Source organism: Carcharodon carcharias, chromosome 19 (genome assembly GCF_017639515.1).
Source record: "Carcharodon carcharias isolate sCarCar2 chromosome 19, sCarCar2.pri, whole genome shotgun sequence".
In the NCBI taxonomy this organism is placed as follows: Eukaryota; Metazoa; Chordata; class Chondrichthyes; order Lamniformes; family Lamnidae; genus Carcharodon; species Carcharodon carcharias.
The window spans coordinates 18158215-18174101 of NC_054485.1; the positions used below are offsets into that span (position 1 = coordinate 18158215).

At 42.7% G+C, this 15887-nt stretch overlaps 1 protein-coding gene across 1 annotated transcript in view; it reads right to left on the reverse strand.

Annotated features, from left to right (window-relative positions):
* The window catches only part of LOC121291459 (mannosyl-oligosaccharide 1,2-alpha-mannosidase IA-like), a 145403-nt gene that overhangs the window by 11259 nt on the left and 118257 nt on the right, over nucleotides 1–15887 (reverse strand). Inside the window, exons 9-10 of the mRNA XM_041212665.1 lie at nucleotides 12632–12851; nucleotides 8143–8315 (exon numbers count right to left, since the gene is read on the reverse strand). Of these exons, the coding sequence (XP_041068599.1) occupies nucleotides 8143–8315; nucleotides 12632–12851 (393 nt within the window). The remainder of the gene's footprint in view (nucleotides 1–8142; nucleotides 8316–12631; nucleotides 12852–15887) is intronic.

Genomic DNA, 15887 nt, shown 5'->3' on the forward strand with positions numbered 1-15887 from the left:
GGTTCCTGTCTCTACCACCCCCTCAGGCAATGTGTTCCAGATTCCAATTACCCTCTGGGTGAAAAATTTTTCCTCAAATCCCCTCTAAACCTCCTGCTCCTTACCTTAAATCTATGCCCCCTGGTTAATGACATCTACGCTAAGGGGAAAAGTTTCTTCCTATCTATGCTCCTCATAATTTTGTATACCTCTATCAGGTCCCCCCTCAGCCTACTCTGCTCTAAAGAAAACAACCCTAGCCTATCCAGTCTCTCATAGCTAAAATGCTCCAGCCCAGGCAACATCCTGGTGAATCTCCTCTGCACCCTCCAGTGTAATCACACCCTTCCTATATTGTGGCAACCAGAACTGCACACAGTACTCTATCTGTGGCCTAACTAGCGTTTTATACAGCTCGAACATAAGCTCCCTGCTCTTATCTTCTATGCCTCGGCTAATAAATGCAAATATCCAATATTCCTTCTTAACCACCTTATCTACCTGTGCTGCTGCTTTCAGGGATCTATGGACATGTACACCAAGGTCCCTCTGATTCTCTGTACTTTCTAGGGTCCTACCGTTCATTGTGTATTCCTTTGCCTTGTTAGTCCTTCCAACATGCATCGCCTCATACTTCTCAGGGTTAAATTCCATTTGCCACTGCTCTGCCCATCTTATCAGCCCATCTATATTGTCCTGTAATCTAAGGCTTTCCTCCTCACTACTTATGACACCAGTAATTTTTGTGTCATCTGCAAAATTACTGATCGTACCTCCTATATTCAAGTCTAAATCATTAAGGTACACAACAAATAGCTAGGGTCCCAGCATCGATCCCTGCAGTACACCTCTCATCATAGGCTTCCAATCGCAAAAACAACCTTCGACCATCACCCTCTACCTTCTGCCAATTTTGGATCCAATTTGCCAAACTGCCCTGGATCCTATGGGCTCTTATCTTCTTGACCATTCTCCCATGTGAGACCTTGTCAAAAGCCTTACTGAAGTCCATGTACAATACATCAATTACGCTACCCTCATCTACCCAACTATTCACCTCCTCAAAAAATTCAATCAAATTTGTTAGACATGATCTCCTCCTGATAAAGCCATACTGACTATCCCTGATTAATCCCTGCCTCTCCAAGTGGAGATTAATCCTGTCCCTCAGAATTTTTTCCAATAGTTTCCCTACCAGTGATGTTAGACTCACTGGCCTGTAATTACCTGATTTATCCCTACTATCCTTCTTGAATAATGGTACAACATCAGCTGTCCTCCAGTCCTCTGGCACCTCCTCTTTGTCCAGAGAGGATTTGAAAATTAGCGTCAGAGCCCCTGCAATCTCCTCCCCTGCCTCACATAGCAGCCTGGGACATATCTCATCTGGATCTGGAGATTTATCCACTATTAAGCCTGCTAAAACCACTAATACCTCCTCCCTTTCAATGCTAATTGGTTCAAGTATATCACAGTCCCCCTCCCTGATTTCCACACCTACATCATCCTTCTCCATAATGAACACAGATGAAAATCATTCAAAACCTCACCTACATCCTCCGGCTCCAAGCACAGATTGCCACTTTGGTACCTAATGGTCCTACTCTTTCCCTGGTTATCCTCTTGCCCTTAATACATTTATAAAATGCCTTGGGATTTTCCTTTATCTTGCCTGCCAGTGTTTTTTCATGCCTCCTCTTCGCTCTCCTAATTACTTTTTTTAAGGACCCCCTACACTTTCTATACTGCTCTAGGGCTTCCGCTGTTTTCAGTCCTCTGTATCTGCCATAAGCCTCCTTTTTTTCTTATCCAATCCTCTATATCCCTTGACATCCAGGGTTCCCTGGACTTGTTGGTCCTACCCTTCACCTATATTGGAACATGTTGGCCCTGAACTCTCACTATTTCCTTTTTGAATCACTCCCACTGATCTGATGTAGATTTTCCTACAAGTGACTGCTCCAGTCCACTTTGGCCAGATCCAGTCCTATCATATTGAAATCAGCTTTCCCCCAATTCAGGCCCTTTATTTCTGGTCCATTTTTGTTCTTTTCCATAACTACCTTAGAGTTATGGTCACTATCCCTGAAATGCTCCCCCACTGACACTTCTAACACATGCCTGGCTTCATTCTGTAAGATTAGGTCCAGTACAGCCCCTTCTTTTGTAGGGCTTTTTACACGCTGGCTCAAAAAGCTCTCCTGGATGCACTTTAAGAATTCCGCCCCCTCTAGGCCTTTTGCACTAAGACTATCTCAGTTAATATTGGGGAAGTTGAAATCCCCCACTATTATTACCCTAATATTTTTATACTTCTCTGAGATTTTCCTACATATCTGCTCCGCTATCTCCCCTGACTGTTTGGGGGCCTATAGTACACTCCCAGCAAAATTACTGCCCCCTTTTTGTTTTTAAGTTCTACCCATATGCTTCATTTGAGGAACCTTCTAAGGTACCATCCCTCCTTACTGTAGTAATTGACTCCTTGATCAATAGTGCAATGCCACCTCCTCTTTTACACCCCCCACCCCATCACGCCTGAAGATTCTATACTGTGAAACAATGAGCCGCCAGTCCTGCCCTTCCTTCAACCATGTCTGTGATAGCAACAATATCTATTCCCATGTGTTAATCAACACCCTCAATTCATCTGCCTTACTTGTAAGACTCCTTGCATTAAAATAGATGCAATCCAGCCTTGTATTATTCCCCTGTGCCTTAACAGATCTATATTTGCTCCACCTTCCAGAATGACTTAGCTTCTCTTCTGTATTTGGCTGTGCATCACCCCCTGCTGTACCTCCATTCTGTATCCCATGCACCTGTCAAATTAGTTTAACCCCCCCCCATCTACAGCACGAGCAAACCTCGGGATGTTAGTCCCGTTCCAGTTCAGGTGCAATCCGTCCAACTTGTACAGGCCCCACCTTCGCAAGAAACAGACCCAGTGATCTAGGAAACTGAAGCCCTCCCTCCTGCACCATCTCTTCAGCCATACACTCATCCTCCCTTTCCTCCTATTCCTATTCTCAAGCTGGTCAAGCCGGTGGCACTTCCTGCACATGAGGTCGTCCAGGCTGCAAGGAGTGTCTAAGAATTCCCACATGCTGCAGGCCGTACAACACATGGGACTGAACTCCCTAGCCATACTTTTTATTTGTTTTTAATCAAAAGACTATTCCCTTAAAATTAAGCACTGATCTGCTCACTGAAGTCTCACTCTTTCCAATCCCGCTCTGCTCAGTGAAGTCTTGCTCTTTACAATCCTGCTCTGCTCACTGAAGTCTCACTTGTTACAACCCCGCTCTGCTGACTGAAGTCTCACTTGTTACAACCCCGCTCTGCTGACTGAAGTCTCACTTGTTACAGATCCAAACTCCATTCCCTAGCTACTGACTTCATCCTGTCCCTGGCAACTGCCTAAGACTCCTCTGGAGATTCCCAGCATCACAGATGCCTGTCTTCAGCCAATTCAATTCACTCCACATGGTATCAAAAACAGCTGAAGGCACTGGGTACTGCAAAGGCTATTGGCCCTGACAATATTCTGGCAATAGTACTGAAGACTTGTGCTACAGAATTTGCCACACTCCAAGACAAGCTGTTCCAGTACAGCTACAACACTGGCACCTACTTGGCAATGTGGAAAATTGCCCAGATATGTCCTGTACTCAAAAAGCAGGACAAATCCAACTAACACCCTATTAGTCTCCTCTTGATTACTAATAAAGTGATGGAAGGGGTCATCAACAGCGCTATCAAGTGGCACTTAAGTTAGCAATAACCTGCTCACTGACGCCCAGTTTGGATTCCGGCAGGGTCACCCAGCTTGTGACCTCACTGCAGCCTTACTTCAAACATGGACAAAAGAGCTGAGCTCTAGAGGTGAGGTGTGAGTGAATGCCCTTGAGATCAAAACAGCATTTGACAGAGTGTGGCATCAAGCAGCCCTAACAAAACTGGGTCAATGGAAATTAAGGGGAAAACTCTCCATTGGTTGGAGTCATACCTAGGACAAAGGAAGATGGTTGTGGTCGTTGGAGGTCAATCATCACAGTTTCAGGATATCACTGCAGGAGTTTCTCAGGGTAATGCCCCAGGCCCAACCATCTTCAGCTGCTTCATCAATGACCTTCCTTCCATCATAAGGTCAGAAGTAGAGATATTCGCTGATGATTGCAAAAGATTCAGCACCATTTACGACTCCTTAGAGACTGAAACAGTCCGTGTCCAAATGCAGCAAGACCTGGACAATATCCAAGCTTGGGCTGACAAGTGGCAAGTAACATTCGCGCCACACAAGTGCCAGGCAATGACCATCTCTAACAAGAGAGAATCTAACCATTGCCACTTGACATTCAATGGCATTACCATCGCTGAATCCCCCACAATCTTTATCCCGGGGGTTACCATTGACCAGAAACTGAGCTGGACTAGCCATATAAATACTGTGGCTACAAGAGCAGGACAGCGGCTAGGAATCCTGCGGCAAGTAACTCGCCTCCTGTCTCCCAAGAACCTGTCCACCATCTAAAAGGCGTAAGTCAGGAGTGTGATGGAATACTCTCCACTTGCCTGGATGAGTGCAAGAAGCTTGACCCCATCCAGGACAAAGCAGCCAGCTGGATTGGCACCCCATCCACAAACATTCAGTCTCTCCAACACTGACGCACAGTGTGTACCATCTACAAGATGCACTGCAGGAATTTCACCAGGGCTCCTTAGACAGACCTTCCAAACCCACAACCACTACCATCTAGAAGGACAAGGACAGCAGACATATGGAAACACCACCACCTGCAAGTTCCCCTCCAAATCACTCACAATCCTGACTTGGAAATATATCGCCATTCCTTCACTACTACTGGGTCAAAATCCTAGAACTCCTGTCTAACAACACTGTGGGTATATCTACACCACATGGACTGCGGCAGTTCAAGAAGGGAGCTCACCATCATCTTCTCAAGGGCAATTAGGGATGGACATTAAATGCTGGCCGAGTCAGCGACGTCCACATCCCATGAATGAATTTTTAAAAAAAACTAAAGCAGACTATTCAGAACCTTGCAAGTATAACTGATCCCGAGATGAGCTTACAATCACATATTTGAGCCACCATTTCCATAGTATCACCCAACTTCATCCCTGCCTCAACTCATCTGCTGCTCAAACTCTCATTCATGCCTTTGTTACCTTTAGACTTGACTACTCCAATGTACTCTTGACTGGTCTCTCTCATTCTACACCTCCATGAATTTGAGATCATCCAAAACACTGCTTCCCATGTCCTAACTCATATGAGTCCCATTCACTTGTACTCGCTGACCTACATTGGCTCCTGGTCAAGCAATGTCTTGATTTTAAAATTCTATGCGTGTTTTCAAATCTCTTCCTGTCATCACCACCCCTCCCCCCCACACCCCATTTCTGTAATCTCCTCAAGCTCCACAACTCTGAAATATTTGTGCTCATTGAAGTATGGCCTCTGGCACATCCTCAAATTTAATCCCTCCATTGGTGGCCATGCCTTCAATTGTTTAGGCCCCAAGATCTTGAATTCCCTCCCTATGCTTCTCTGTCTCTTCACCTCACTTTCCTTCTCAAGACTTCTTAAAAACTACCTTATTAACCAAGTTTTTGGCCATCTGAGCAACATCTTCTTATGTGACTCAATGTCATATTTTTGTTTCATATTGCTGCCGTGAAGTGCCTTAGGATGTTTTATTACATTAAAGGCACTATATAAATACAAGCTGTTGCATTAGACAGATTACATAGTTATGGGACTAAGTGTACTGATTTAAATTGCAGATACTGAAATTCCACTAGTGACATATAATATGGGATTCCCACTAGTCTCCCATATAAATGCAAGTCTTTTTTTTCTCCTTTCTTAACTCTGGCAGGAGATTGATGGAACTTCCAGAAAAAAGGTGACAACACATTCTGGGAAGAATTGGTTGGGATTGGGACAATAGTAAGGCCACAGAGGTCAAAGGTAGGATTTTTGAGGATGGAGAGTGATGATGGTGGAGGAGAGGGTATTATTTATATCATCAGCTAAAATGGGGACCTAGAAGGGAGGTTGAATGATCAGGTTTTTAGTGGGAATTAAATTGGAGGACCAATTTGTCAGTCTCACAGATGAGATGAGTTTACAGTAGTCCTACTAGAGAGAGATGAGGGTTCAGGAATTGGAATTAGGGGAGGTTTGGTTTAGTGAACAATGGGAAGAGGGAGTAGCAGCAAAGATAGCTCAACTGATAGATTACTTTGTCTCCAAGATAGAAACTATGAGCTCCTTGCACTTGTTGTTAGAGGTGAGGTGCAAGAGGCAAGGAGCAGGGGTCGTAGGATGCAGTTGATTGTAGAAAAGCCTGGGGTAATCTTTACCCCCTAGGATTATCCTAGTATACAGTGAGTCAGGAGAAAGAGGCTCAGTAGAGCTCAAGGTGGTCTGGCCAGATCTGGCAATAGATGGTTGAGTAGCTGCGTGCCAAGTATGCTCAAGTTTTGCCTCTTGAAGTTCAGGGAATAAAGATGGGGTCATGTAGAGGCAACAAGGATGACAGGCCATGAAGTTTTTGCTTCAATAGAGCATCAACAGTGGAAGTTTGGGAGTAGTTGAGCAAATTAACAACTGCGAATACACTGTGATGAATAGAGGGCCAATGCTAAGCAGCTTGGAGTTTGAGAGAGTGGCTGAGTAACTTGGAGGATACTTGCTGCAGGGGCAGATACAAGGAAGTGAGAATTATGGAAGTTAAGGGAATTTGGATGGTTAGGGATATGACCAAGTGGTCAATGCTAATCTTGCCAATGATTGCAACCACACGAAGCAATGGGAGATGGCAAGGTTGAGGGAATAGCTGTGAATATAGGCAGGAGAGTTTATATATAAGGAGACATATGGCAATAACTGGAGAGGTGTGGCTAGTTAGGGGAATGGAGTTGGTGTTGAGGGTCCAGAGGTTATGATGCAGGCCAAAGACAATGGCTTTGATCTTTCCACCATATAGCGGGAGAAAATTCTAGCTCATCCAAGCATGGTGTGGAGGGATCGAGAAAGATGAAGATGACAAAGGCCTGGGTGTCATCAGAGAACATATGGAAACTGACCTGATGAAATCATCTGTTACGTTTCAGGATATTTTTACTATTTCCAAAGAAATGATTTGCAAAAGAAAAGTACAGTTTAAAAAGAGTTTTAAAAGAAAGTGAATTTGTGCAGATTTAAAAAGATCACACTCTGCAGGTATTTGCCAAATGCATTATGAAGCCAGACATTGATACTGTTACCCAGGATGATTGGAAAATGTAGGAAAGGCATTAACTTATCCTGGGACTCCAAACAATTCCACTTTGGGTGGGAGGTAAAAAATGTCATATTTTTTCAGCTTTCCATGAAACTAGTTTCACAGTGAGGAGTGCAATAGCAGTTTTGATAAACAGTTCTTGTGGCCAAACCCCGCAGACAGAAAGGAGTCAGGAAATAAGCCCCAATTTCCTGTGGAGACAAGGATAAAGTAAACAAAGGTCACATGGAGAGTCAGACGCCAAAAAGCTGTGAGAAGGAAAGTACAGGAGAGAAGAGTTAAAAAAATTAGTGCTAAGTTAGACAAGATGGCCCACTCAAGTAAAATATTTTTCAGTCATTCATGCAGAAAAGTTGTATTGATGAAACAAAGTGAAGGTGACTATAACTATTGCTTTGCATGTGCACTTTATTGTGAAATAAAGCAGCTTATACTTTGTATCAAACTTGGCATCATCTGGTTCAGATTCAAGTTCACAAGAATTATGCTGCCTGACATGTAGGATCGTGCGAGTTGACTCACATGAAGCTAAGACCTCACATCCATGTAAGGAAGTAGCTGACACCACTGAACACAAGGAGATATCTATGCCACACCTTAATTTGTAATAGCTGCCAAGGGCCAGTATGTAGATGAAGACAAGGGGACTGAGGGTAGATCCCTGGAGAACTCCCATGGTGACAGAGAGGGAGTGGGAAAAGAAACAATTGGTACTCTGGCTCTGATTGGGTGGATAACAGTGGACTCAAAAGAGGCAGTTACCTAAAATGATAGCGCTTCTGATTAAACAATTAAAAATGTCTCCAAGGTCACATATGCCATAAAAAAGCGAACAGTCTTCACGTACCTGTACTGCCTCCCAGCCCCATTCTCTATACCTGGGGTCATGGGTAAATCGCCACATGTGCATGTAGGTTTCAACCACTTCAGGCCGCAAGATGTAATATTTGTCATTCATTCTTGTAGCAACAGCATCAGCACCACCATCAAAACGAAATGCTTCAGGACCAAGCTTAGTTGCTAAAAATAGGGAGTTATACATTCAAAAAGATTACAGTATTCAAATAATGCCTCTTTAAAATGAACATAAAATGAATCACTTCTGTCTTTTCTGCATTGCTAGTGAATGGAGAAGGGTCTGAAATTCTGCTTCTGGTGTAATGTAGGTTTTATTGCAGTACTGCCTGCACAAACTGTTATTGAATAGTGCACTGGCTGCCCTGAAATTTCTGCATCAACTATTATGAATAATTAAACATGGTTTTGGTTGCATCCTCAAATGCAGAAAGCAGTCTCACAGAGGAAGCAGAACTTCTGGCCTTCAATTCCAAATTAAAAGGATGATACTTAAAGATAAGTGTCTACATATGGGGAGAAATATTTATTTCAACTCTTATCAAATTTTAAAATCAAGTTCAATTATCTATAAGCCTTAGGCAAGATCGAGGGTGGAGGGAAATACTGGAAATAACCAAGTGAAAGCAATTCTAATGTTGGGCGCAAGAACGATTCTATGGGCAAGTGAATAAGTGGCCCACATTTTAGTGATGAGTAGTGGAAATCAGCTTTGTGGAGAGGCGGCAACCATATTTCCCAAATTAGACACTTCAGGGCACTATCACACCAGGGCTATGTTGTGTTTAATTATCCATACGAGCAGTGAAACCTGGGAACAGATGGAGAAAAGGGCAGCGCATTTGAAGAACTATGACAAGAAAACAACATCTAACTGTATTACGCACTTTGTGAATAGCCCAAAGACTGTTTCTTGCAAGATGTTGCAAGTTCCATATGCGCTTCTCATTCAGGCCAAGTCAACACATAACCTTATAGATTGTTCTGTGCATCTCATGAAAAATCATATTCAGGTAACATTTCCTCAAGAAGGATTTAAATCTTCGCACATTCACATCTTTCACCAAAATAATACCTAATTTTTTTTTTACATTATCTTGCTGCATGGTGACACTCAGGTGGGTGCACATTTTGCATGTTCCCCTTCAATTTCCAACCTCTAAAAACAATGGACTAAAAACTGGACCCTGGTTCACCCATCTTTAGGTAATAAAATGGGGTAAAAAACTAGCAATTTTGTAAGGCAGGGGATTGAAAGATGACTGGAAAGCAGGAAACAGGAGGGAAAGAAGTTTCTCAGACTTCAGGTTAAGTGCCATGCAGGGATCCATGCTTCAGAACTAGCTGCATCCCTTGCCATGCTGTTCAAGTGTAGCTACAACATTGGGAACTTACCTAACAATGTGGAAAATTGCCCAGCTATGTCCTGTCCACAAAATGCAGGGCAAATCTAACCTGTCCAATTACCACCCATCTCAGTCCTCTCTCGATTACCAACAAAGTGATGAAAAGCGTCATTGAAGATGTTATTAAGCAGCACTTACACAGCAATAACCTGCTCAGAGGCTCAGTTTGGGTTCTGCAGGGCCATTCAGTTCCAGACATCATTACAGCCTTGGTCCAAACATGGACTAAACAACTGAACTCAAAAGTTGAGCTGAATGTCACTACCCTTGAAAGCACTTGACCAAATGCAGCCTCAAGAAGCCGTAACAAAACTGAAGTCAATGGGAATCAGGGGACAAACTCTCCACTGGTTGGAGTCATGCCTAGCACAAAGGCAGATGGTTTGGTTGCTGGAGGCCAAACATCTCAGCCCCAGGACATCGCTGCAGGAGTTCCTCAGCGTAGTATCCTACAATCTTGAACTACTTCATCAATGACCTTCTCTTCATCATAAGATCAGAAATGGGGAGGTTCATTGATCACTAGTGTTGTGTCATTTGCAACTCCTTAGATACTGAAGCATCTTGCCCACATGCAGAAAGACCTGGACAACATTCAGGCTTGGGCTATTAAGTGGCAAGTAACAACCATACCACACCAGTACCAGGCAATGACCATCTTCAACAAGAGAGAATCTAACCATCTCCCCATAACATTCAATGGTACTACCTGTGCAGAATTTCAGACGATCAACATCCAGTGGGTTACCATTGATCAGAATCTGAACTGGAACAGTCATAAATACTGTGGCTATAAGAGCAAGTCAGAGGCTGGGAATTCTGAGGTAAGTAATTCATCTCCTGAATCCCTGAACTCTGTCCGCCATCTACAAGGCACAAGTCAGGAGTATGATGGAATACTTTCCGCTTGCCTGGATGAGTGCAGCTCTGACAACACTCAAGAAGCTTGACACCATCCAGGACAAAGCAACCTGCTTGATTAGCACCCCATCCACAAACATTCAAAGCCTGGGTTGGATTGTCCTGCTTTTTGTGTACAGAACATACCTGGACAATTTTCCACATTGCCAGGTAGATGCCAATCTTGTAGCTGTACTGGAACAGCTTGGCTCGAAGCACGGCAAGTTCTGGAGCACAAGTCTTCAGTACTATTGCCAGAATATTGTCAGGGACCATAGCCTTTGCAGTATCCAGTGCCTTCAGCCGTTTCTTGACATCGTGTGGAGTGAATCAAATTAGCTAAAGATTGGCATCGGAGATGCAGGGGACCTCCGAAGGAGGCAGAGATGGATCGTCCACTCGGCACTTCTGGCTGAAGATTGTTGCAAATGCTTCAGCTTTATCTTTTGCACTAACGTGCTGGACTTTCCGTTGTTGAAAAATGATGGAAACCTCTCCTCATGCTTGGATGAGTGCAACTCCGACAACACTGAAGAAGCTTGACAATTCAGGTCAAAACAGCCCACTTGATTGGCAGGCCACCCATCACCTTAAACATTCACTCTCTCTACCACTAATGCAGTGACAGCAGGGTCTACCGTATGCAAGATGCACTACAAAAGCGTGCCAAGCCTCCTTTGATAGCACCTTCGAAACCCATGACCTACACCACCTAGAAGGACAAAGGCAGCAGACGTGTGGGAACACCACCACCTGCAAACTCCCCTCCAAATCACTCATCACCCTGACTTGGAACAAGGTTGCTGTTCCTTCACTGTTACTGGGTCAAAAACCTTGAACTCCTCCCTAACACCATCGTGGGTGCACCTACACCGCACGAAGGCAGCTCACCAATACCTTCTCAAGTGCTGAGATTTGCAAATGCCACCAAACTGGGGCGGGCTGGGGTTGGAGGCGGTGCGGGAAGTGTAAGTAATAATCCAGAAGACTACATCAAAATACAGGAAAATGTACTCTAGCAGAGTAGGTAGATAAATAGCAACTAACATTCTATATAGAACAGTGTGATGAGGTTTATTTAGTAGGGTGAATCAGGAGGCATTTAGTCCTTGGAAGGTAGGAAACTAAACAGAACAGGGGTGCAAATAGATCTGGGAATGAAGATACATAAATCGCTAAAGGAAGTATCACAAGTTGATAAGGCCATTAAGAGTGCAAACGAGTCCTGGGGTTTTGTTTCTAAAGGCACTGAATACAAAAGTAGGGAGGTATGCTAAATTGCCATTGAATCTTGGTTAGGTTACATTTTGAGTACTGTGTGTAGTTCTCCCTACTAAAGAAAGAAAGTGCAGAAAAGATCTACAAGGGTATTACCAGGATTGAATGGAGGAAACGATCAGGAACATTGAACAGTCTGGAACACTCTTGAGTGAAAAGATTTGGAGGTGACCTGATAAACGTCATTAATGTTATTAAGCAATTCAGTAGGGTGGATGTGAAGAGATTGTTTCCATGTGTGAATGAGTTCAGAATGAAGCATCATAATAGATCAAACTAAGAGTTTAAGAGGAACTTCATTACAGAATGGAGAGATTGTGGAAATTGATACCACGTGGAGTGACTAAAGCAGATAGCATTGACATTTTTAAGGAGAGGGTTGATAGATGCATGAGATGGAAATTAATAGAAGTATATGGGGATAGGGTGAGATGAAATATTTAGAATGTGAGGTGGTTTGTGTGGAACCCAAACACCAGCAGAGAACAGCTGAGCCAAATGACCTTTTGGTGTGTTGTAGACTTTACATAATTCTATGTTTTATAAATGGGTTAAGAGACAATTTAATGTACTTCTAGAAAGGCAGAATTGAAAAATGAGAAAATAGGTTTCTATCAAAAATTAAATTATATTGCATTACTATTCTGTGATTGCACACATACAGCAATTTACACGTTTGTGTTGCTATGCTATGCGCAATAATTTATTTTTGCATCAAAATTGCACAGTGCAATATGACAAATGTGATCATTAGAAGCACACAAAAGGATTCTCTATAATTGCATTGATGGATTTGTAAGAAATTCCTTCAATCACTATTTGACATCTAAAGTTGTTAAATATTAATACATCTGTTGATATATTTCTCAAAATCACAGTGCAAAATAGATCTCTCACCTGAACGTCTGTATGATTCATGGCAGGTGATGGTGATTTCTGCTGCCAATTCCATGTAGTGTTTAGACAGATCTGTCGGTGCATCATCAGCTCCCATGGCTAACATCCCTCCCGAAAAACATGTCAGATGCCCCATTTTATGGTCTAGTATCCCTCCCCTCCATTCTGCAATATAGGTCAAACCACTGGCAGATTTTCGCACTAGATTTGCCTCTATTGCCTGTGGGGGCACAGAAAGAACAGCACATTTTAGTTTATGTGGCATTATGTAATATTCCTTTACTAATTCTGATGTTAGTTGAAATTGCAATGGTCATTTGTTAAGTTGCTGAACTAGATTACCAAATGATTGTTAAACTCCAAATATTTTCTTGGAACAAATAAAAGTCCATTAGTACTATATTCCAGCACAAAATAGACATGCAACATTTTATACAGCTGCTGTGAGGAAATTAACAGCTGAATATTACAAATAGCAAAATTGTAATGCAAAAAATTGGTGTAAGCTTCTGGAAGCTATAACACATGATAAAACTAATACTCACCAAAAAAGATATAGGCTAATTAGGGACAGCCAGCATGGATTTGTAAAAGGTAAGTAGTGTCTGACAAATTAAATAATGTTCTTAGAAGAAATTAACAGAATGTAAGGATAAAGGAAATCCAGTGGGTATTATTTATATGGATTTTCAATAGGTGCTTGATAAGGTACTACACAGGAGAATTGTTGATAAAACGAAGGCACATGGTATTAAAGGAAATGCAGAAACATAAGTAGGAAGTTGGTTACAGGATGGAAAGTAGTACATTGATGAGTGGACACTTCATTGACTACAGAGATGCAACCAGTGGTACCCTATAACAGTCAGAGTTTGAACCATTGTTCTTATTTTTATGATCTGGGCCTGGGCGGTGGGGTGGAATAACGAGACCATGGTAAACTGTAACGCCATTAATAAGCTACTTCAGGAGGACATAGACAAGTTAGTTGCATGACATATGCAATTTAAAGCAGAGAAGTGTGAAGTGGTGCATTTTGGTAGGAAAAATAAGGAGAGGCAATACTAAATGGTACAATTTTAAAGGGTTGCAGGAACAGAGAGATTGGAATATGTACATACACAAATTTTTGAAAAGTGGCAGGACAAGTTGAGAAGGCTGTTAAAAAGACATATGGGATCACAGGCTTGATAAACTGAGGCAGAGTCCAAAAGCAAAGGAGTCATGATAAACTTCAATAAATTACTGGTTAGGGCCCCAACAGGAGACGTGTGTTACTCTGGGTGCCACACTTTAGGATGTGAGAGCCTTAGAGCATGTGCAGAGAAGATGCAGTACTTCAGTTATGTGAAGAGACGAGAAAGGATGGGGCTGTTCTTTTTACAGTACAGAAAGTTAAGAGATTTAATGGAGGTGTTCAAAATCATGAAAAGTTTTGACAGAACAAGAAACTGCTTCCACTGGTGGAGGGGTTAATAATGAGAGGACAGCTTTAAATTAACTGGCTAAGGAATCAGGTAACATAAGGGAAAAAATTTTTGTGCGTTATTATAATCTGGAATATACTGTCTGAAAGGGTGGTGGAAACAGATTCAATAATAACTTTCAGAAGGGAATTGGATAAATACTTGAAAATTAAAAATTGCAGGAATATGGGGAAAAGGCAGGGGAATGGGACGAATTGTGCATCGACTGCAGTGGTTCAAGGCAGCAGCTCACCACCACCTTCTCAAGGGCAATTAGGGATGGGCAATAAAATGCTGGCCTAGCCAGCAATGCCCACATCCCATGAAAGAATAAAATAAAATTGGATAGCTCTTTCAAAGAGCTGGGACCAACATGATGAGCAGAATGATCAGTGTTATATCATTCAATGATCAGAAAGCTCACCCTCTATGGCCTTGCCATAAAGCCAATGGGAAGACACACTGCTCAAGTAGTGGGGGATGGAGAGATCAGCAGAACAGTGCAGGTTAGTGGATGCAGACACAGACAGTCACCATGGCATCACTCTGAAACAGCACATGATCGAAGCTTTCATACCCTTCTCTACTTCCTTAATCCCAAGGGAGTATTGCTCACCCATTCTTAGCTTATCCTGTCCTTTCTTGAAAATTCATTACAGCAACTGGGGGCAGAGAATAATGACGATTAGGAGGATGATGATGAGAAGCAGCAAGGAAGAAACTTTCTCCTTACGATGATAGCAACGAGGATGATGTTGAAGAATAAATGATGAAAACAGGCCACATAGAACAAGATCCTACCCCACATCGCCCGGTGCCTAACTTGCTCAATGCAGCCTTGGCATCAGTGATTTGCTAAATCATGCACCAGCTCATATAATGTTAACCGGCATGTGGCAGATGAATTAGATTATGTGAATCATGTAGCACCAAGTGATTCACAGATGATGAACAGATAGGTATGTACTATCTTCCCAGCAGAGGCAAAGGAGAGGGTTCCCCATGTCTTTAAAGTCATGAAGCCCAAAACTCATGAGTATCCATGTTAAAAAATTCATACATGCAAGTTCTGAGGTCAGTTATTGGGACTGTGTGGCAATTAACAGTTATCTCTGCTATAGCATATATGTGAACTTTTTTTTTAAACTGGAATCAGCAGAGAAGATAGCAGCTTCAGTGAATCTGTGACAGCCTCCTCCACCTCAGAAACAGGATGGGGAAAATTGGTGGCTGACACCATGGAAACACAGACTCCTGATGGCAGTGGGGGACTGATGAGAAAGAACCCTACATATTGGCTTTCAGACACTGGAATGAGAGATGATGTCTCTTAACGCTCAAAGGATCTGATATTTGCCGCAAGGCCAATAGACTGGCTGAGCAGTGGGTATACAGGTCCAGGGTCCAATACAATAGTAACAGCTGGAGCAACTCGGCTATGGCTGCTGTTTCTCATAACAGTAGCACATATAAAACTTCCACTGCTCTCCCTCAAAAAATACACCAGCAACAGTTAAAAGATGACATTAGGTTGCTTGGGTATGAAGTCCAGAGATACAGCTATTAGTGATTCCCTTTCAGGACCAAACTGCCATGATACAAAGGCCACTTCAGTCCCCTGACTCTTGTTGAGAACATGAGATCCACACCTCTCATGATACTGACCCCAGGTTGCGCAAAAGGAGAATGAAAGATATATTTCGACATCTGGGGAAGTACAGGGCTGGATTTTACTCTCCCCATTGCTGGGTTTGAATGCACAGGGACATGTAAAATCCAGTGGGTTCCCT